The 20,955-nt window shown below is 46.4% G+C and overlaps 2 protein-coding genes and 1 pseudogene across 11 annotated transcripts in view; 1 reads left to right on the top strand and 2 right to left on the bottom strand.

The window, feature by feature from the left end:
- PER3 (period circadian regulator 3) overlaps positions 1-6,084 on the bottom strand; it is a 75,560-nt gene extending 69,476 nt beyond the window's left edge. For 7 of the 10 annotated variants that reach the window (XM_032394419.1, XM_032394427.1, XM_032394433.1 and 4 more), the window contains exons 1-4: positions 5,394-5,962; positions 4,821-4,966; positions 3,644-3,759; positions 2,246-2,447 (exon numbers count right to left, since the gene is read on the bottom strand). In XM_032394419.1, the coding sequence (XP_032250310.1) occupies positions 2,246-2,447; positions 3,644-3,759; positions 4,821-4,966; positions 5,394-5,551 (622 nt within the window). In that variant the 5' untranslated portion in view covers positions 5,552-5,962. Of the gene's footprint in view, positions 1-2,245; positions 2,448-3,643; positions 3,760-4,820; positions 4,967-5,393; positions 5,966-6,047 lie in introns of those variants that run through there. The other 3 variants (XM_032394371.1, XM_032394380.1, XM_032394440.1) reach the window with 3 other exon arrangements.
- A 5,624-nt stretch (positions 6,085-11,708) lies between these two features.
- VAMP3 (vesicle associated membrane protein 3) lies at positions 11,709-20,860 on the bottom strand. The gene is made up of 5 exons (XM_032394476.1): positions 20,779-20,860; positions 18,586-18,667; positions 15,175-15,333; positions 14,374-14,425; positions 11,709-13,532 (listed from the first exon to the last, which is right to left on the bottom strand). Coding segments are annotated over exons 1-5 (315 nt in total). The 5' UTR covers positions 20,781-20,860; the 3' UTR covers positions 11,709-13,512.
- LOC116625687 lies at positions 18,864-19,434 on the top strand (annotated as a pseudogene).
- Positions 20,861-20,955: the final 95 nt, after the last annotated feature.

Below are 20,955 nucleotides of genomic sequence, written 5' to 3' on the forward strand. Positions count from 1 at the left end.
AAGTCCCTGGCAAACAATATCCGTTCAATAGAATGGAAGCAACGAAGAGAACCTCTAATGTTGCAGAACGTTCCAGACATCTAGAGTGCTTTCCTAACCATCGGTGTGCTTGCTTCTCGCAGCAGCCCTGTGTTAGCAGGCTGGTAGGACAAGACGATGATTTTACAGTGAGAGGCTAAATGGCCCCCTTGGCTCATGAAGGGACAAAACTCAATTTAAAACTCAGATCTTCAGATTTCCTTGTTTAAAATTCCTTGCACATAGGAAATCCTGCAACTCTACCTGAAGGGCGGCTTGCGTGCACTCTGCGTGAGGACAGTAGGCACCTGAACTCAACTGTGCTCTCTAGGGGTTGTGCAGGACGGAGAGCCGGACCGTGGGATCTTAAACGGTAGACGCGAGCCCCTTATCAGTTCCACGCCTCGGCTGTAGCGGGTGAATCCTTGTTTTTGGAAGTGCGCTCTAAAGAAACAGTGGTCAGATCCTTCTGGGAGGTCTGCACAACGAACCAAAGTGGAAACGTGCTCTGACGCCAGGCTGAAGGCTGACAACTGCTGAGTTTAGAGCTTCCTATGTCCCCTTCATGTTCTATGAGCTCAAAGGAAGGGCAGACGGAGGCAGCATGGGCCCAGCCCAGAAATGGCTCAAGAAGAGCTGGAATCGCTGAGGTGTGCGAGGCAAAGCCCAGAGTGAGCAGTAGCCAAGAGGAGCACCATCTCTTTAAGGAGGAAGTCAATATTTAGGTCCCAAAGACAGCGATTTCAGGGTATATTATGTTTTTACATGGAGGGGAAATATCACGGCAATAACTCATCTGCAGGGATAACACGGCTGAAAAGAGCAGAGAGACCACAGAGGCGACCTTGGAGGGAAGGTGGCCGGGGAGGCGCGACGACAGGCTGACAGCGCCATGGTGCACCTGCCCTGCTCACGGCTGCATCTCAGCACCCTAAACAGCTCCCGGCCCACAGTGCTTGCCGAATAAATGTCTATGGAGTGGATGAAGGATCAATAAAAGCAGAGAAACAAACATGGACAGTTAAAGATTGAAAATACGTGTTCGAGAAAGAGGAAGAGAAATGAAATCAACGTTTTTGAGTGAGGGGAACAGGAGAGAGCTGGAAACAAGCAAGGAAGACAGGTGTGCATTTTGAAGTGTCCACGACCTGGGCCCAGAAGACGGGGCAAAGGTCTGCCACGGAAAAAAGCAGCGTGCGAGACTGTTTCCATTGGACCACGTCCTGTGTTAGAAAGTCAGAATGGGCACAGGGCCCTAGATTTGCAAGATGAGAAGGTTCTGGAGGTGTATTTCACATCCATGCCAATGTACCTAACACTACTAAATTGTACACTTAAAAATGGTTAAGATGGTACATTTTGCTAATGGTTTTTTTTTTTACCATAATAAACAAATCAAATATAAATTTCAAAAAAATTAGAGGGCTTAGACTCAAAAGAAAAAGGCTGATCTACACTAAGTTCTTTAAGACACGCTTCACGAAGAATATGAAATAAGTAATAAAGGGTGACTTTAAAAAGAAATAATGAATTATTTAAAAAATAATATAGGCCTGAAAGTCACAAAGGAAACTAGGACTGGGCATCCCCAGTTCAGGGAAATAAGCATTTCAGAAGAAAAAGTAGTGAGATTCATGAACTTTTAGGTAGAAGCGAAACTCGAAGGGGAGCTAACCATGAGAAGTTTATCTCCAAAGCCAAGCAAAGAAATAATGAAGTCAAGGTAAGAGGGAAAATGTTTAATTTTATTAACTTAGAGAAAACAGAATCTTTATAACAATTAACCTGCTATATGGTACACAGGCAGTCAAACCATGTCTAAAAGAAAACATATTTATGATATAGAACCTATAAAATTAACTTGACTAAATGAAAGCCTATTAATTGGAACTTTGTCATTAGAAGCATTTAAAATGCTGTTTCCAACACCGCCTGACTTCTCATTTACTTATTTCCTTATCTTTGTTTTTTTTTTTAAAGTTTTATTTATTTTTAGTAATCTCTACACCCAATGTGGGGCTTGAACTCACGACCCCAAGGTCAAGAGTTGCACGTTCCACCAAATGAGCCAGCCAGGCGCCCCACATTCTGATTTTTTAAATAAAGAAATAAGAAAAACCATATAGTTTGCAGGTTCAAAACAATGCGTTAATTTTGGTACTCTTTCTGAAAGAATGAACCTGATCTTTATGAGGCAAGGTAAGCATCTGAGCATGGGTCCCATTACCTCTTTGGGTCCAGTTGCTCCAGAGGGGAAGCTGAGCGTGGGCAGTGTGTGCACAGAAAACCCTCACATCTTGGGGAGCAAGCAGTTCCACAAAGTGCGAAGACTCCAGGAAGTCTTTCTTACAGTTCAGGATTGAAGTAGCCTGTTCAGAAATGTGCACTAACCTTCCAGACAGAAATGAAAACACTGCCACAAAGGTATCCTATGAAAAACATTTAAAATAAATGCAAATATTGAGACACTTGCGAACAATACTCCCTGAAAGATAAATTTCTTCTAGACTCCTAATGTGATCCACACACGCACACCTCCTGCAAAGGCAGCATGAGTCTCCAACATATATCTTAATGATTGTCATAAAACCTGCATTTTATTTTCTGAAGGTCTGATTTCTATACCAAACAATATACCAGCTCATCCTACATCGACTAAACGTGCACACGGCGCATCCATTTCTGATTCCTTCTCGTTTGCAAACTGAGGGGACTGTCTTCTCTTGACCAATGCTAACTCTAGGCTTCAAGACTAAGCTCAAGAGTCTCCTCTTTCAAGACACGGTCTTTGACAAACCTCGCTACATAAGAATCATTTCTCATATGTTGCATCAAACACCAGTAACATTTACAGTCGGCTGTTTGTGTCCGCTCGCATCGGCATGTCCTCCCCTCTCTAGTTTTATCTGGAAGATCTTAAAGGGAAAATGTTTTCTTAAACCTTTCCTTGTTTATTCCATCTCCGCCACACCCACCAGAGTCCCATAAACACCCCAGTCAGTAAAACAAATACTCCTGTGATCTTAGGGACAGCTCCTGTTCCGATACTACCAGATCTTTATGTGTGGGGTCTAAACATAAAACTAAGTAATCTCCATCACATCAGTAAGGCATAAGGCTGAATGATTCTGCCAACATGAAGAGATTCAAAAAAGATCCACTACATGTCTCTTCCCAAATTTGACAGAAAAATGACAGCATCTCAACTCACCTGGTTCTATAAAATCCAGTTGTTACAACTTGAAGGAGTAGGTATTGGAACTAAGAATGATATAAATACAAATTAACGATTCTGAGATCAAAATAAAATGAGAGCGGTTACTCTGCAGTTTATTATTTGTTTTTTTCTCTGACTTCGAGAGAACACAGGGATGCTCAGGAGGCAGGGGCGGCTCGGGAGGGGAGCCCAGCAGACCACCGCCCCAGGGCCGCCACCTGGGTTTACATCTGTGCTCCCGCAAGGGCAGGAGAAACTACACGATGCCTCCTCAGCAGCGCGCCTCCACTGTTGGCCTCACATCACGGTTAATGGAACTCCAGCGTGTTAGGTTTCAACATCTACGTCTAGACAAGGTTGTTAGGAAAAGTCACCCAGGTTGATATGGCAAAATGTGTGGATTCTTACTGTGTTTTTGGAAGTGTACCCCGAGGCAGCCGTGGCCAGCTCCTCAAGATTGTATGCGGTCGCAGCTGCTTGAGGCGCTCCACTCTGACTGAGAGTCTGGAAAAACCCACTGTTTGCTAAGAAACACAGGAAAATAAACAGGTAGTCCAGTGACCACGATAGCTTAAGGAAATCATTTTTACCACCCTTGCAGCTGGCTTATTTTTTAGGATGAGGACACCTCGGCGTGTCGGCCCCAAAACCAGATCATTTTCTTTCACCTACAACACTGATAGTTGTACAGACGTAAGCCTTTGGATTTTAGGATTTTCTGATGTTCTGTGTCACGAGGAGCAAGATCCATACAAGGTACGAAAACCTAAAATTCCAAATACATGCATGTGATGTGTTTATGGCAGAAACATTACTTTCGTATTCAGGCACTGTGTGTCGTATGCGACTTCACAGAAGTTAGTGCTGAAGAAAATGTGTACTTTATCAAATCCCCGGAAAAGAAAGGTCAGAGATAAAAAGGAAAAGGTGTTTGCAACTGTTCATTTTTAATTTGGCAAATTCCTGATATATCATGAATGCGTTGTAACAGTATGTGGATGACAAAGAAAGGTGAGCTGTATTTAGCCAAATGTATTTTTTCCCCAATACCCTTAGAAGACAATGATCTTTTAAAAAGTCAGTCTTTGGGGCGCCTGGGTGGCTCAGTTGTTAAGCATCTGCCTTCGGCTCAGGTCATGATCCCAGGGTCCTGGGATCGAGCCCCATATCGGGCTCCCTGCTTCACAGGAAGCCTGCTTCTCCCTCTCCCATTCCCCCTGCTTGTGTTCCCTCTCTTGCCGTGTCTCTCTCTGTCAAATAAATTTTTAAAAAAATCTTAAAAAAAAAAAAGTCAGTCTTTAAAATGTGCTAAACTCTACCTCCTACAGCAAATCATCAAAATATGGCAGTCACTAAACAACAGTTCCTAAACTATGACACAAACAAGGTTTTCCTGATGTTCCTAATTTGCAAAACCAAGACACGAATAGAATCTATGTGGATCTGCTCATCTCACATCAAGCACCATAAAAAGGTCAAAACATTTCAGGGACCAGAACCACACTGATAACTCCTGCGGCTTGGCCGATGTTTATGAGCAAAATGACGTACTCGCACGACTGTACTTTTTGTCTAGCTCATTTACCTTGTACGCTGTGCACGCAGCGAAGTGCATAGTTGAGGGCCTCGACGGTGCTCGGCTTACTGTGTCTCCCCGATGGCAAGTATTTTTTCATTTCTTGCACAACCATTATAAGTTCTTCAGAAACTCTGTTTCGATCTTGCTGTTCACTTTAAGAAAACAACAACAAAAAACCCCGTCAATTCACACGTTCAATTATAAGAGCAGCCAACGTTTATTGAACAGCATATGACGTGCCAAGCAACTTTCTAAGTGTTTCCCATGGATCAACTCATTTAGCTCACAGGTTTATTTTTCTCTTTGGGGGGATCCTGGCCAAAGAAACTGGTAAACATCAAACATCTTCCATTCTTTCTCATTCCCAATGCAGCCCCCTGCTCAGCTAAACCCTTAACCACTCTCTCCGTCCTTCTGGTACTTCTTGGTAACTCTTCAGTTTCCCACAGCTTTTCATTCTAAGTTGTCTGAGTATCCCCCCTAAACTTTTTCTTAGGCTTACAAATAAAAGGATAAAACGATTTAAGCCCCCCTTTCCCTGTACTAGCCTTCAAAGAACAACAAATCAGGTCCTGTCACCTGTTGCCGTTCTCCACGTGTGGGCTCCACATCTCCTCGTTTCCTCTCCCCAGGGCCTCGGAGCCGCAGGCCTGTGGTCCTTCAAATTCCTGAGGTTCGGTCCCCCTGGAGTCCAGAGATTTACCGCTGGACGTTTCCAGGTCTTCACAGGGGTCCATCTTTTGCTCGGCAGCCCTCAGTCTGTTGCCTGCCTCCTTTTCACTTTGCAATCAGCAACAGAATTTCTCATTGTGGTCCATGCCATTGCTTTAGGGAAAATGATCGGTCATCAGGAGCCGGGTGATCCTGATCCCTGGTCACCTGGACGAAGTTTCCTCTGCAGGATCTCCATGCAGTCTCGGTGGCTCCGCTCGCGGGAGCAGCCTGGGGGCGCCGGGGGAGAGGGTACAGAGGGGACAGGTGTCCAGTGACACGGGCGATGTGCTGCGGAAGCTGGGCTGTGACAGACCCCCGGCCAGACCTTCCCATTCGCCGGCCTGCCCACCCGCAGCTGTTCACCTGCCGGCGTCGCGCGCCCAGAAACCGGACCCGGGCAGGGGGAACTTCCAGCGCCAAGTTCAGGAGCCCCAGGTTCCCGGCCCGGCGCTGCCGGGCCGCCGGGTCCAGAACGGAGGGCGGACTCGGGGAGACTTCCCGCCCCGGCAGAGCACTCACCAGCCGCCGCCGCCGCCGCTCGCCCCGCCGGGCCGGACCGAGCCGCACGCAGTCCCGAGGCCCGCCGCGTGCCGGGCGGCCGCCGGCGCCACGCCCCCCGCGCGCCGCGTGATGCGGCCCCGCCCCCAGGCCTCGCGATTGGCCGCCGCGGCCGGCTCTGCGCGCCCCCATTGGCCAGGGGGCGGGGGCCGCGTCGGGGCGCCCGGGTTACATAACCGAAGGCGAGTGGGCGGGGAGAAGGCACCGGAGCACCTTACATAACGCCGGGGATCGGGCGGAGGGCGGCGCTCGGCCAATCCCGGCAGGCCGGCGCGTAGGCGGGGGGCGGAGGGGCTCGGAAGGGGCTGGAGTTAAGGCCGCGCGAGTCGAGTGCTCCGCCCCCTTCTCGGCGCCGGAGAGAGGGTGGATGGGGGAATAGGCCGCGGGGCGGCTGGAGCCAGCGCGGCAGGGATAGGGCGCTCGAGCCGCCAATCACGAGGGGGCGGGCCCCGGGCGGGGCGGGCCGGCCTCCACGGGAGGGGCAGGCGACCCGGCGGCGGGGCGCGCTGGTGGCCGGGGCCGGCGGCGCAGGGGTGGGGGACAGCCCTGGGGCGCGGGTCGGGCCAGTCCCGGGCCGCGGGGAGAAGCACTGGACAACCGAGCGCCTCGTCGGCGCCTTCTCGGGTTCCGTTTTTGCGTCTTGCTCAACCTTCCTGCCCTCGCGCCCGCCAGCTCCTGAGGCTCGGAGGCCCCCCGGCAGCACAGCAGCCCCGGGAAGATCGAAGCCGGGTTTCAGAAGCGGAATTTTGACGACGGACTCTAAACATTTCCCCGGTCTTCCTGAAGTTACAGGTTGATTTGGCAGCTGGGGGAAGACAAGTGTATGTAAACGACACGGTTTCAGAAAAGGAAGGTGTAGCCAAGGCCTTTTTAAAAATACCAAGTCTGAAGGTTTTTTAGATTGTGTGTCGACTCATCCGAAGTGCAGAGCTCCTCCCCTCTCCAGTGCCTGGTACATGACAAACCTTCAGTATTTATTGGATGAATGAAAGGAGTTGTATAGAAAGGGGGGGGGAATGAAGTGTGTCAATTGTTCATATCATGTATCGGATAAAACATCTCCTTTTCCCAAATGATGGCAGATCTCCCTCTCAAGTTATGTTTTGTCGAACTGCGTTCATGCGACAGATACTTATTGAGTGGATGATCTAGGCCGGGATGATTGTGGCCCCTGAGAAGGAGCAGTGGCAAGAGTCCCTGCCATTCAGGGAGTCTGCCTTTTATGAAGACAGAAAACACAAGCCAGCGCGTAGAGGTCCGAAAGTGGAGACTGCTGTGTGGAACGTGAAACGAGGATGAAGTGTAGCTGGGACGGGGGTGGAGGGTGAAGGAGGCAACAGACACGTCCACCTGGTGATGGGGGAAGCCTCTCTGAGAAGGCGAATTGAAACCTGAGTGTGTGCGTCTGTGTGGGGGGTGGACCCAATGGAAGGGGCAGAAGGCACCTGCAGAGGCCCTGACAGAGCAGGTGTGTTGTTAAGGAACAGAAGGAACATCTACTTTGCCTGGAGAATTCACAGAGGGAGGAGGAATGGTGTTAGGGAAGATCAGGAAGTTAGGAAGGGCCAGATTATAATTAGGGAATGCAATTTGGATTTTTTTCTAAAAAGCGGAAAGTGGAGAGAGGATTCTAAGCAAGATAGTGATCTGAATCAGCCAGACTTCTACACAGGGAGTAGTTAACAGGCGGCTGTTAGTTACAAGAAGAGGCCTGAGAACCGGTTGGACTAGGGTGGTGCCAGGAAGTATGGTGAAAGGAGACTGGACGTGGGATGCATCTGGGGCACAGAACCTTGCCGATGAGTTGAATTTATGTTGTAAGAAGAGAGAGTGATCAAGGATGACTCCTGGGTCTTTAGTGTAAGCAGTGCTGTGTGTCATGGGTCATCAACTTAGATGGACAGGTGGGGATGGTAAGTTTTGATGAGGGGAGAATGGAGACTTGTTTCCCACACGGTATGTTTGAGCAGTGCATTACACATGCAGGTGGGTGATTGGATCTCCCAGCCTGGGACGTAGGGGAGAGGCCAGGGATGGAGATACGGCTGACATTTGGGAGAGGCCAGAGTCCCTATGGTGATTACAGTCATGGGTGAAATGGTGTCAACATGAGAATGCAAATAGAAAAGGGCCAAAGGCCAACAGACACATGAAAAAGTGTTCAATATCGCTCGGCATCAGGGAAATCCAAATCAAAACCTCAATGAGATATCACCTCACACCAGTCAGAATGGCTAAAATTAACAAGTCAGGAAATGACAGATGCAGAGAAAGGGGAACCCTCCTACACTGTTGGTGGGAATGCACGCTGGTGCAGCCACTCTGGAAAACAGTATGGAGGTTCCTCAAAAAGTTGAAAATAGAGCTACCATACGATCCAGCAATTGCACTACTGGGTATTTACCCCAAAGATACAAAAGTAGGGATCCGAAAGGGTACGTGCACCCCGATGTTTATAGCAGCAATGTCCACAATAGCCAAACTGTGGAAAGAGCCAAGATGTCCATCCACAGATGAATGGATAAAGAAGATGTGGTATATATACACAATGGAATATTATGCAGCGATCAAAAGGAATGAGATCTTGCCATTTGCAACGACGTGGATGGAACTGGACGGTATTATGCTGACCGAAATAAGTCAAACAGAGAAAGACATGTATCATATGACCTCACTGATATGAGGAATTCTTAATCTCAGGAAACAAACTGAGGGTTGCTGGAGTGGGGGGTGGGGTCGGAGGGATGGGGTGACTGGGTGATGGACACTGGGGAGGGTATGTGCTCTGGTGAGCGCTGTGAATTGTGCAAGACTGTTGAATCTCAGATCTGTACCTCTGAAACAAATAATGCAATATATGTTAAGAAAGAAAAAAAGAAGAAGAATGTAGCAGGAGGGGAAGAATGAAGGGGGGGAAATCGGAGGGGTAGACGAACCATGAGAGACGATGGACTCTGAAAAACAAACTGAGGGTTCTAGAGGGGAGGGGGGTGGGAGGATGGGTTAGCCTGGTGATGGGTATTGAGGAGGGCATGTTCTGCATGGAGCACTGGGTGTTATGCACAAACAATGAATCATGGAACACTATATCTAAAACTAATGATGTAATGTATGGGGATTAACATAACAATAAAAAAATTAAAAAAAAAAAAAAAAGAAAAAGAAAAGGGCCAAAGGCCAAGACTGGGGGAGGAGAGAGGCATGGAGATTCAGAGGCCAAGCAGAGAGCCTGGTGAAGAATAAGGCGCCATAGATGGGGTTGAAAGAAAAGCAGAAGAATGTTGGGTCCTGGAAGCTAGATAAAATATTTCAAGGGGAGAGCTATTAACTGTATCGAATGCTGGTGATGCGCAGAGTAAGACAAGGGCAGAGAAATTTCTGTGGTGCTTCACCAAGATGGTGACCTTGGTTAAAGATGTCTCAATAGTGTTGGCTGGAGGAAAAGTGCATTGTGAGGCAGTGACCACGGGGAGCTGTGGGGAGGGGTTTTGCTGTGTGGGGCTATGAACAAGTGTTTGTTTGCCCAAGGGAGGGCTGTGGGGACCACGATTAGGGTCTGATGGGGTGATCCAACAGAGAGGGAGAAGGGGATGAAGCAGGGGGAGAGTTGCAGACAACAGGGAATGGCTGGAGGGAAGGATTCTGTTAGGCTCAGGATCCAGAGCCCGGGCTAAAGGCAAGCCCTTGTGTTAGCGGGATTGCCCGTGGTCTTGACGGTATAAAGACCAGTAGAAGATTTTGAAATGCACTTAGCTTGCTATTTAAAGGATGAGAAAAGAATATCATTTTCTAATAATTATGCCATAATTGGTTTATTTAGTAAATTGTGGTTTTACAAATTGAATCTTCTGCTAGTATGAAAAGCAGCTTAGTTGTAAATAAGGATGCTATTTTTTTTTTTTTTTTAAAGATTTTCTTTTTAAGTAATCTCTATACCCAACGCAGGGCTCAAACTCACCACCCTGAGATCAAGAGTCTCACGCTCCACCGACTGAGCCAGCCAGGCGTCCCCAAGGATGCTATTTTTAAATGCACTAAGCGGTTCAGTCAATTTTAAACAAACAATCCTCACTCAAAACGAATAATAAAAAAAAAATCATACTTCAAAAAACATATTCTATTAGTGATACAAATATAGAATCATCATGTAGGATGCACACCTCGTTCGAAAATACTTCTGAGTCAAGGGGAATTCGCCCCATTCTTTGACTAAAGTTGTCATCAGGAAGGCAGATGTTCACAAACATCACATTTCTCCTTCCGGTGACATGTGTCCCCTGCCACCTCTGAGGTTAGGCGGGGTCACGTGACTTGTTTTGGCCAGTAAAACATGAGGAGAGCTCCTAACCCAACTTCCAGACGAAAGCCTTGAGCGCCAGTGCCCAATTGCTGATGCTCCCTTCCTGTCACACTGATAACCTGAACACATGTTTACAGGAAGCCCCTCCCTGAGGAGTGACGACAGAACCTTCCCGTGGCCTGGCACTGGACATGAGTCACGAGTGAGGAAATAACTTTAAGCCGTTGAGATTTGGAGAATGTTTATTATGTAGCACTCCAGCGCATTTGGAGTGATCTGTATGGTGACTAAAAATATCAGCAAGTCCAGTGGACTTGTTTGGCGTGGACACTGGATGGATGGTGGTGCCATTTTCTGGAACAGACACTATTAACGGTAGGAAGAGGAGCGTGCGGCCGGGGAATGCTTACTTCTGTTTGGTCCATGCTGAGTTTGAGAGGCCTGTATCCACTAGGCCAGGAATCATCAGTACATTAACAATTAGAGATATGGGAATAGGTAAGACTGACCAGGGAGAGTGGGTAGAATGGAAAGGGAAGTTGGCTGAGGACCCAGTTGGCTGAGGAATCCTGACATTTACAGGAGAGGCAGAAAAGAGCGCATTTATGGTAGATTTTCCTTCAAAATCTTGAAAATGGCACCAAAATTTATGTAGATCTCATTATATAAAGGTCCTGAACAAACAGCACAGTTCTACTGTTAAGTGCTTTGCCAGGACACATTAGCATGCCAGACAAGAAAAGCGGTGCCCACCTCTCCAAGGTCAAGGCGATGGAAGAAGTCAACCTCTTCTCTCCCAGATTTCTATAGGAAACGGCATTTTATCGCAACTGTAAGCAAAGGCTACTTCCACCCCTGTTATATTGTTCCCTAGCCGTGGTAGATTAAGAAGGGAAGTGTATTCAAGGGGAAGGATGTGCTGAATCAAAACAAGAGCCATGTTTGGAGAAGTCTCTCGCCCATCCACGTTGCCTTCCCTGTGGGCCACGTAGGCGGCTTACTATTCTACCACACACAGGGCCAGCTCTGCATGTCACTCTTTAAAGAACATATATTTAAGAAACTCAAAAGCCAGATCCTGAGCATTCTGGTAATCGTGAGAAAGCCAGCCCCCCATTCATCTATACTTTTCACGAGGGGAAGGGTTTGCTTGGGTTTACTAGGGTACAGGGAAATGCTGGGGACTAAGAAATGAGTCCTCAGGGAGGGAACTGGGGAGAAGAAGAGAAAGTGGAGTTTGGGGTTTCTAAGTGAAAGGGCAGCAGCAAGGAATGCCACATGCGCAGCTATTCTTCTACAAGCAACACAGATACCGGAATTCCGTTTATAAACAGTTTATTCAGTTCATTATAGTGGGTAAGTTCCCAGCTAAATGCAGAGATACAAGCAAGGTGCCCCTGGGTTAATGCAGGAGCCGGCGGGTTACATGGGACTGGGCACGAGGCAAGGAGGGAGCACCAAGGTTTCAGAGTCAGACCCGGCCAGAGCCCCTGAGCGGAGGGGTGGGCCCATGGCCCGCCCCACACTGACCCCGCTGCTTCCTTCTCACAGCTGGGCGTCCTGCAGGGCGTGTCTTCAACACTGCAGCATCTCAGTGAGGCCAGGGGAACAGGTATTAAAGGGAGTCCGTGTCCTGGTGCCCCTCAACTGTTGTTGCTTTGTAAGTCCCATGCTAGCATGTGAACAGGAATTTTGGAATCCTCCAGTAACCATGGGCCAGAGTAGTAATACCTCTGCATTTGTCCCTCAGCGCCTCCTTGCCTGTCTGCATGCCTACCTGAATTCCCATCCTTAAGCCACCCGCCCTGATGATGCACATCTCACATAAAGTCTCTCAGATGACAAAGCTATTTCCAAAGCAGCATCTTGTGCAATCTATGACGCTGAAGAAAGAAAGGGTCTCTGGTTAGTTATCCTCCAAGAAGAGTCATCCACCCCTGCCCAATGCCCAATTGAAAGCATAATTTAGAAGACAGATTTAGGAAGTGGAATATGAATAAAAATAGGAAACAAACTCCCAAAGACTATCGTCTATGGGGATTGGGCCAGTTAAGGACCAGTTCACAGATGGTCTCACTCGAAGGCTGCAGAATTGTTGCTCACATAATTATTAGAGACCTACTGGAGTCCACAGGTGACATTTTGTGAACTGCTGGGTAGAACTCAGTCTCCAGGGACGAGATGGTCAGAGTCTAGCTTAAACCCTCCCTCACCCCTGGGAGCAATGCTGAATCAGAGGGGGAGCTGCGCTGACCACAGCACTCCAAAGGCAAGAAAGGCCTGTTAAGATGTAGAGGGTTCACAGACAAGATTGTAATTTTAATTCTGAAGGGCACCTTAAGTTCCATTTGTCACTTTTTTGAATTTATCTGTCGGGAACAGACTTAAGGACACTGTACTGGGCATTCAACTTTTTGGCAAAATAGAAACTTTGGTCATAGCCATAGTTCTATAAAAATGTTTTAAAGAGGCTATTATGTCTGATTAAAATAATATTTTTTAGCAAGTGATACAAAAACAGTAACAAGAAAGTAAACATCTTCATATCTAATGTAAGAGCCAAAACTCTATCCACATCTTATTTTAAATACAGCGCAAGAGTCAGTAGTGCTTATAAACAGTAGAGAGTTCTCTTCTAGGGAACCAGAAAAATAGCAAAATAAGGCACAACCTGTTATGGTTACAGATCTGCGTTAGGCAGTAGTGTTCTTTCTGGAAGGCACAAACTGGAAATCTGATTACCTAAAGGTTTAGAATGTGGTTCTGAAGATGTCAGACGGCAAGGAGAGCTAACTTGGAACAAATTCCCTTAACTGGAATTAACACCAATGCATCAGACAACATGACTTCGAGGTGATGACACTCGGGAAGTTAAGAGATCCTCTCCGTCAGCCGCGTGGCAATCTGTGAAGGCGCCGGGCCAGGTGTGGGCCGGGCGGCTGCACTTCAAGTTTGGAGTGCTTATGACATTACAAAGGCACGTTGCCTAGAAATTAAACTTTACGGTAACAAACAGAAAATAATCAGTTTAGACAGAACAGTAGGCGAGCTCGAGAATATAGCAGGTTCTAAGTCAAATGTCTTGAAGAGCTTTCTTGAACGGCAGGCTGGGGCTGCACTGGTTCTTCACGGGGAAACATTCCACACTAACAAGCAGGGGAGACACAAGCAGAGGAAACAACAGTTCAGTCTCCCACTGCAAACCCAGAGTTAACAGTGAACATCACAGTCTAAATATGCAATTCAATTTGGCCAACTTCTTACTAGTGGCTTCTCTACACTTTGTCGAAGGCTTGAGGACATTGTCGAGAAGGGATGGGAAGAACTGCTTTTGCAAATGGTTCCCAGGTCCTGGGCTACAAACGTCAACGGCCTGTTCCAGTATCATATACGGTAGCGGCCGTAATAACATCAGTAATCATACTTCGTGCACGCATGCCTGTCCGTATGGATTCATTTACTTACCCAGCTATCATTACTCCTATGCGCCGGGTACCATCCCATGCACTTTTTATATGTTGAGCAGTGGTGTCCTCACAGCAAACATTAAGGGGTAGGTACTATTATCATCCCCACTTTACAAGTGAAGAAACTGAGGATCAGGGACGTTAAACTGCTTGCCCAAGGCCACGCAGCTGGATGGGAATGGAGCCACGGTGGAGAACAGGTAGTCATGTTCATCAATAGATGATACTCTTTCTTATAAAAGGAAATAGCAGATGAAAATGTACTCAGACTGAAAACAGATGGGTCAGTGGAAATGAATACATTTTCTCTAACTTCAAAGGATCAACATTTATATTTAAAAAACCCTTGGATTTTAATGAACTAACACTCAAGTATTTAAAACATTTACTGAAGAAAATGAAAATCTTTGGAGTAAACTAACAGTTCTGAGGGAACTTTTATTCTGAGTTCTTGTATGTGAAATCAGCTGTGACCATACCGAGAAGACTTGAATAATGAATTTAGGGCAGGAGAACTCACCAATGATGATGATGATGATGATGACCACAACGACAATCCCTATCGCCCACATCTATGACAAAACATAGACCATTTCACATTTCCAAACATAGACATTAGGGTGCTCACTGAAGAGTATGATATTCTAGTCACGGACCGAGAAGTTAAGGTGCACTATAATTTGAAATAATTCGTAGTCTTTAAGGCCTAAATTTACTGTTCTCAATTATGGCATGAAGTTATTTATCTGCTTTTTAGAAAATGGTTCAAATGACTTGTGGTCCCTGGAAAGGCATTTGCTTGTGTATACAAGTTCTTCACACAAGGCAAGGCTACTAAGCTTGTCCTGTGTATCAGAAAGTGTCACTTGTATACCAGTAAGGGGGCCGTGAGATGTATAAGGTCTGCTTTGGGGTACGCTGCTTGTGGGCTGCTTTCTGCACTGGCTTTCAAGCACCCCCCCTATCCTGTGACGCTGGAGCCACTCGCTGAACCACAGGCCAGCGGACCACCAACCCCAGCCCTCTCCTGCCAGTATGTGTTCAGGGCTTTGCAGGGTAGGGGTGGAGGGTTGGAAGGGGCTTAGGTTGGTGACTGATTTTGGACATTCCTGTTCTATATACTTCTTAAGGTCAGCCACGGGTCATGGAGCATTCCTAGCTGAGGGGATAGGAAAGAGCATGCAGTCAGTGCTTCAGACTCAGAGTCATCCAGTTTTCCACGTATGGGCCGTCAAACTCATCTCCAATACCCATAGCCTTAGTTGACCCTCTGAGAATACAGAGGGTGACTTAACGTAAAAACCAGTTAAAAGAAAATTACCTTGCAATTCTTCCACCAATATTTTCTCTTCAACTTGGCAGCACTTGTTTCAAACTGGGACGCTCCTGCCTGCAGCGCGTCTGCACGATCATCTAACTCTGAGAGCTTCTGATCTCTTTCCAACACCTTGTCCACATTGACTCTCATGATGTCCACCACCTGAATGAATGCGATCACACCAAGTTACACATAAAGGAAGGGAAGAACAAGCAAAACTCTCAGTGAGGTAAATGGGCTCATTTTCTTTCAGGTCAGCACTTTATGACTTTGAGCCACAACTTTCTTTTAAAAAAGAGGGAGCAGGGAGTGGCTCACTCTTTCATGATGAAAATACTCAGCAAATTAGAAATAGAAGGGCATTTCTCTAACATGATAAAGGGCATTTATGGAAAAACCCATAACTAACATCCATGCTCGATGTGGAAAGTTTCTCCCTAAGATCAAGAACAAGTAAAGATGCCCACTTTCACTAATGCTGTTCAACACTGTACTGGAAGTTCTGGCCAGAGCAATTAGGCAAGGAAAAGAATAAAAGACATTCAAATTGGAAAGAAAGAAGTAAAATGATCTCTATTTGCAGATGATTCCGTATATGGAAAATCCTAAAGAATCCACACACTACTAGAGTCAATAAACACATTCAGTAAAGGTTCAGGGTACAAGACCAACACCCAGAAATCAGAATGTTCCCATACAAGAGAAATGAAAAGGAAATTAAAAAAATAATTTCATACACAGTAGCATCCAAAAGAATAAAATACCTAGGGGATAAATTGAATCAAGGAGGCGAAAGATTTGTGCACTGAAAACTACAAGACATTGCTGAAAGAAACTAAAGACCTAATTAAGTAGGAAGACATTCCATGTTCATAGATGGGAACACCTACTGTTATTAAGATGGCAAGATGTCTCAAAGCACTGTACAGATATACAGATTCAACACAATCTCTACTAAAATTCCACTGGCCTTCTCCCCCTACCATCCCCCCCCAGAAACAGAAAAGCCAATCCTTAAATTTTTATGAAATTGCAAGGGGCCTGAAGAGCCAAAACAATACTGAAAAAGGAAATGTTGGAGGACTCAGACTTTCCAATTTCAAAACCTTACAACAAAGCTACAGTAACCAAAGCAGTGTGATTCTAGCGTAAGGACAGACATACAGACTGAGGATCCAGAAATCAACTCCAACATCTATGGCCAACTGATTTTTGGACAAAGCTGTCAAGATCATTCAGTGAGGAGGAGGATGGTCTCTTCAGCAAATGGTGCTAGGACAACGGGACAGCCATATGCAAAAGAATGAAACTGGACCCTTACACCTAACCCTATATATAAAAATTAACTCAAAATGGATCAATGACCTAAGAATAAGAGTTAAAAACTATGAAACTCTTAGAAGAAAACATAAGAGCAAATCTTCCAAACTTCAGATTTGGCCATGGATTTGACACCAAATCAAGAACGACAAAAGAAAAAATAAATTTAACTTTTTAAAAATTAAAACCTTTTGTGTATCAAAAGACATTATCAAGGATGTGAAAAGACAATCTATAGAATAGAAGAAACTATTTGCAAATCATTTATCTAATAAGAGTTTAATATCCAGAATACATATATATAAGGAACTCTTACTCCCCAACAACGAGGAGAGAAACTACCCAATTAAAAGCCAGGCAACAGACTTGAATAGACATTTCTACAAAGAATGTATACAAATGATCAACGAGCACATGAAAAGATATTCGACACTACTGGTCATTAAGGAAATGGAAACCAAAACCATGATGAAATACTTCATATTCACTAAGGAGGGCAGCTACACGCAGAGAAAGCAGAAGCTAACAAGTGTTAGTGAGGATGTGGAAAAGCAGGAGACCCCGGACACTGCGGGAGGGAATGAAGGCTGGCCCGGCCACTGTGGACCCACTTGGCAGGTCCTCAAAAAGTGAAACACAGAATTACCACGTAATCCAGCACTCCTGCTTCTAGATACATATCCAAGAGAAATAAAAACATACGTCCACACAGAAATTCGTCCATGAATGTTTGCAGCAGCATTATTCATGACAGTCAAAAGGTGGAAACTCAAAAACCCCTCCACAGATGAAAAGAAAAACGAATTATGTACACAAACACACCGTGGACCACCACTCAGCCATAAAAAGGAAGGGGGTACTGACAGATGCTACAACATGAACAGTGAAAACATTATGCTGAGTGAAAGAAGCCAAACACAAAAGGCCACATGGTGCATGATCCCCTTTATAGGACACAGCCAGAACAGGCAAATCTATAGAAAGAGAAAGCCGATTACAGGTTACCAGGAATGGGAGAAAAGGGGAACGGGGAGTGATGATTACACATGTCCAGGGTGTTCTTCGGGGGAGTGCTAAAGTAGTGAAATTAGACAGAGGTAATGGCTGCACAACATTGTAAATACACTGAAAACCACTGGTTAATGGCTAATTGTATGTTACGTATATTTCACCTCAATTAAAACAAAACAAAACAAAACAAAACACCTCTCCTTAAAATTCCTTTGGTTAAGAAAAAGGACCCAGTTTGATTTTGTAAGTAAACAAAAGTTTCATCCAGGATGGAATTAGAATGGGTTTCTTACCATGGAAATGTAAAATTTTCAGAATTCAGTTCATAAACAAAACCATCAGACCAAAATATTACCAAATGATTTAATAATGCAATCTAACCTAAGTTTAACTGCTTTTTAAAGCAGCTCAGTGCAGAAAGACCAAGATGTCTTTGCTGGACACTGACCGCTCTTTGGGCTACAGAATACTAGTCTGAATTTCTCAGTCTTCCACTGTGGGTCTGCATATCCAGAGCAGGACAAGATGCTGTGAGGGTCCTCTTACTCAAGAATTCCACAAATTTCGATTTGTTGGGCTAGAGCAGTTTGCCAGCATCTGCCTTTGGTACGTGAATGGGCAACAATTGGAACGGAGTTCTAGAGGCTTCCTCAAGCCTGGTAACCAGTATGTCAGGCTACTGGAGGAAGCATTTTGATGAAAAATCTGGTCAGAGCGACTGGTCTTGGCTTGAACAATCTATAGACCTAATCCTTAAAACTCTATTACCCTATTTAGTAAAGTGGTTCTTTTTTTTTCTTTTCCATTTTTTTTTTAATTGTGGCAAACTGTATCTTATAAAGTGGTTCTTGGAGAGATGTTCTCAGGAGGAGTGTCTGTGGTTAAGATACAAGATTTGGTCACAGGAAAACAAGCATGACACCTGGAGACTGCCTTCTCAGAGCTTAGCTCATTTGTTATTATGAAACAGTCAAAATTTCCTTTATACTCATGCTTTTATGATACTTTTTCTAAATAGAATTCTTCCCAGAGTGTTCCCATGTTGGTTCAAAATTCACTGTTTTCAATATTTGAGAGCAGTACCTCATCTACTTGATTTTGTGTCTGCTGAAGTCTTCGGTTGCTGCCAGAGGCAGCACTTGAACCTGCAGGTGCACTTGTAGACCTGAAACGCGGAAAGGCACAAGCATGAGTAAATTCTGATTCCAAATACGTTTCTGAAAGTATGAAGACGTTATTCCAAGGCCTTGCTGTTAGAAGTTTCAGAACTAAAGCAGAAAAAGAAATCCTTCCTACAGTAATGAACAAAGGTTCTAATGACGTTTCTTCCAATTCTTCTATAATTTCCAAGATTCATCCATATGTGAAAAGTGACCAGAGTCTAAAGTGAAGGTTTAGTAAGCTCTACTTTGCATCGCTGAAGCACCTGATCTTCAGATCAGGGATCCTAAGAGAGAGAAACTCTACCTCCCAATTTTTTATTGTTTAAAGGCACACATCTACTTAAATGCACTCAGTACTCTTCTGATCTCTCATTGTGGCAAGAATTGTTTTCATAGTTACGAGTGATTACAGAATGCCACTTTTCCAGTAAGGAGAAATATATTAATTCACAGAAACAGGGTCAGGAACATCAAGATACAGGGAGGAGGGGTGGCATGAGTGGGAAAGGTGAGATGAAGCAGTGCTTCCTCTCTTAAAAGGTACTCCTCTTCAAATCCTCACTGAATGCCTATTTCCCCACAGGCAGATCCTCCTTGACCACTGTGGCTCTGAAGTCCTTATTGCTTCCATTACTTGGTTGGCCACGCTTTGATTTTTCACACACACATTTGGCCCTTGAACAAGGTGGGGTTTGGGGGTGCTAACCCCTTTCCCTTCCCCACAACTGAAAATCTGCATATAACTTTTGAGTCCTCCAAAAATGTAACTACTAATAGCCTACTGTTGACCAGAGGCCTTATCAATAACATAAACAGTCAATTTACACATACTTGTATGTTATATGTATTATACACCATGTTATTACAATGAAGTAAGCTAGAGAAAAAACGTTAAGAAAATCACAAGACAGAGAAAATACATTTACAGTCCTGTATTTATCAGAAAAAACCCACGTGTAAGTGGACCCGCACAGTTCACACCCATGTTGTTCAAGGGTCACCTGTAAGGTCTTGCCTTACAAGCTCCTGTGTCTACGAAGTTCCTTCCCTGTATCCAAGACAGCACCTACTATGTGTCTTGTACACAACAGCTACTGATGCATCCACTGATTCAAGTTCTTTCATACCTACCATGTGTCAAAGACCAGGGATGTAGCAGGTCCCATGCCTGCCCTTAACACTTTATTTTTATTCTCTGATAGTAGTGAAGGACCACGTACTGGTACATTTTCTCATTTAATCCTTGTAAGTCTTTGAAGGGGGTACTACTATCAACCTCATTTTACAGAAGTGTAAAGTGGGGTTTAGAAAGTCAACACGGCTGGTTGCAGTGGAGCCTGTCTTTAGACCAGGTCCCATATGGTTCCACGGATCTAGACCTTAACCACTGACTTCCTGGCACAGCAGCCTCAGCAGGTACACTCCAGAGTGGTGACCCTAGCTCCTAGAAGGAAACCGGGGGAAGCACCCATTCCTTCCTCCTCTGTAGGTGAGCGATGGACAGGCTGGAGGGGCCAGAGGGTCCTTGTGACTCTTGACAGTTTTCTCTGAATGTTACCATGGAAAACTCCAAGTTTTTAAGGGCCACTACAAGACGGCTTCTGCTTAAAGAGGGAAGGTCCAAGCTCTGCTCCTGAGTCCGCTCTACACAGGGCCGAGGGCCTTTCCCTTGCAACTTCCGGAGCCCAGCCCAGCCCAGCCCAGCACCAGGCGGCGAACGGGCGCTCCAAGTCTAGGGCAGTGGCCACCGCTCCTCTCGGGAGCCTCGGGCTGAGGTTAAGGGGAGCGGAGAAGGGGTGGGGTCCAGGTAGGGTCAGGGGAAGGAGGGGGCGTTTCCTAGCTCCGGGAAGCCCCCGGCCGCCCCGCCCCCGCCTCTTCCGCGATCGCCCGACAGCCGCGGGGCTGCGAGCTGCGCCGCGGGGCTGGCTCGGCCTGCCTGCAGCCCGCACCCTCGGGGCCACCGCCTACCCCTGGCCCTCGGGAGCCACCGCGCAGGCCCGCGTCCGAGCGGCTGCCGGGGGGGGGAGGGGGAACCGAGCCGGGGGAGGGCCCCAGCCGCGGGCCATCGCCCCCCGAAGTCCGAGGCCGCCCCGCGTCTCGCCGCGTCACTCACATTTTGGCGACGGCGGGCGACGGTCAGCACAGCGGCGCAGCGGGACCGAAGGCCGGGAGCTGGGCGGGGCGGCGGCGCGGGGCAGATGACGTCGCCGGGCGCGGCCGCGGAGGGGCGCGCCGGAAGGGGGCGGGGCTCGGCGGGGCGGGGCCACCCGAGAGCGCGGGCCGGTCCCGC

The sequence above is a fragment of the Phoca vitulina genome, unplaced genomic scaffold (genome assembly GCF_004348235.1).
Source record: "Phoca vitulina isolate PV1807 unplaced genomic scaffold, GSC_HSeal_1.0 scaffold2, whole genome shotgun sequence".
In the NCBI taxonomy this organism is placed as follows: Eukaryota; Metazoa; Chordata; class Mammalia; order Carnivora; family Phocidae; genus Phoca; species Phoca vitulina.

Excerpts from the sequence above, each read along its gene's own strand:
- VAMP3 (XM_032394476.1), bottom strand. Across the intron at positions 14,426-15,174 it reads ATTGGTGGAAGAATTGCAAG|ATGTGGGCGATAGGGATTGT; the intron begins GTAATTTTCTTT and ends GTTTTGTCATAG. Across the intron at positions 13,533-14,373 it reads CATCATCATCATCATCATTG|TGTGGAATGTTTCCCCGTGA; the intron begins GTGAGTTCTCCT and ends CCTGCTTGTTAG.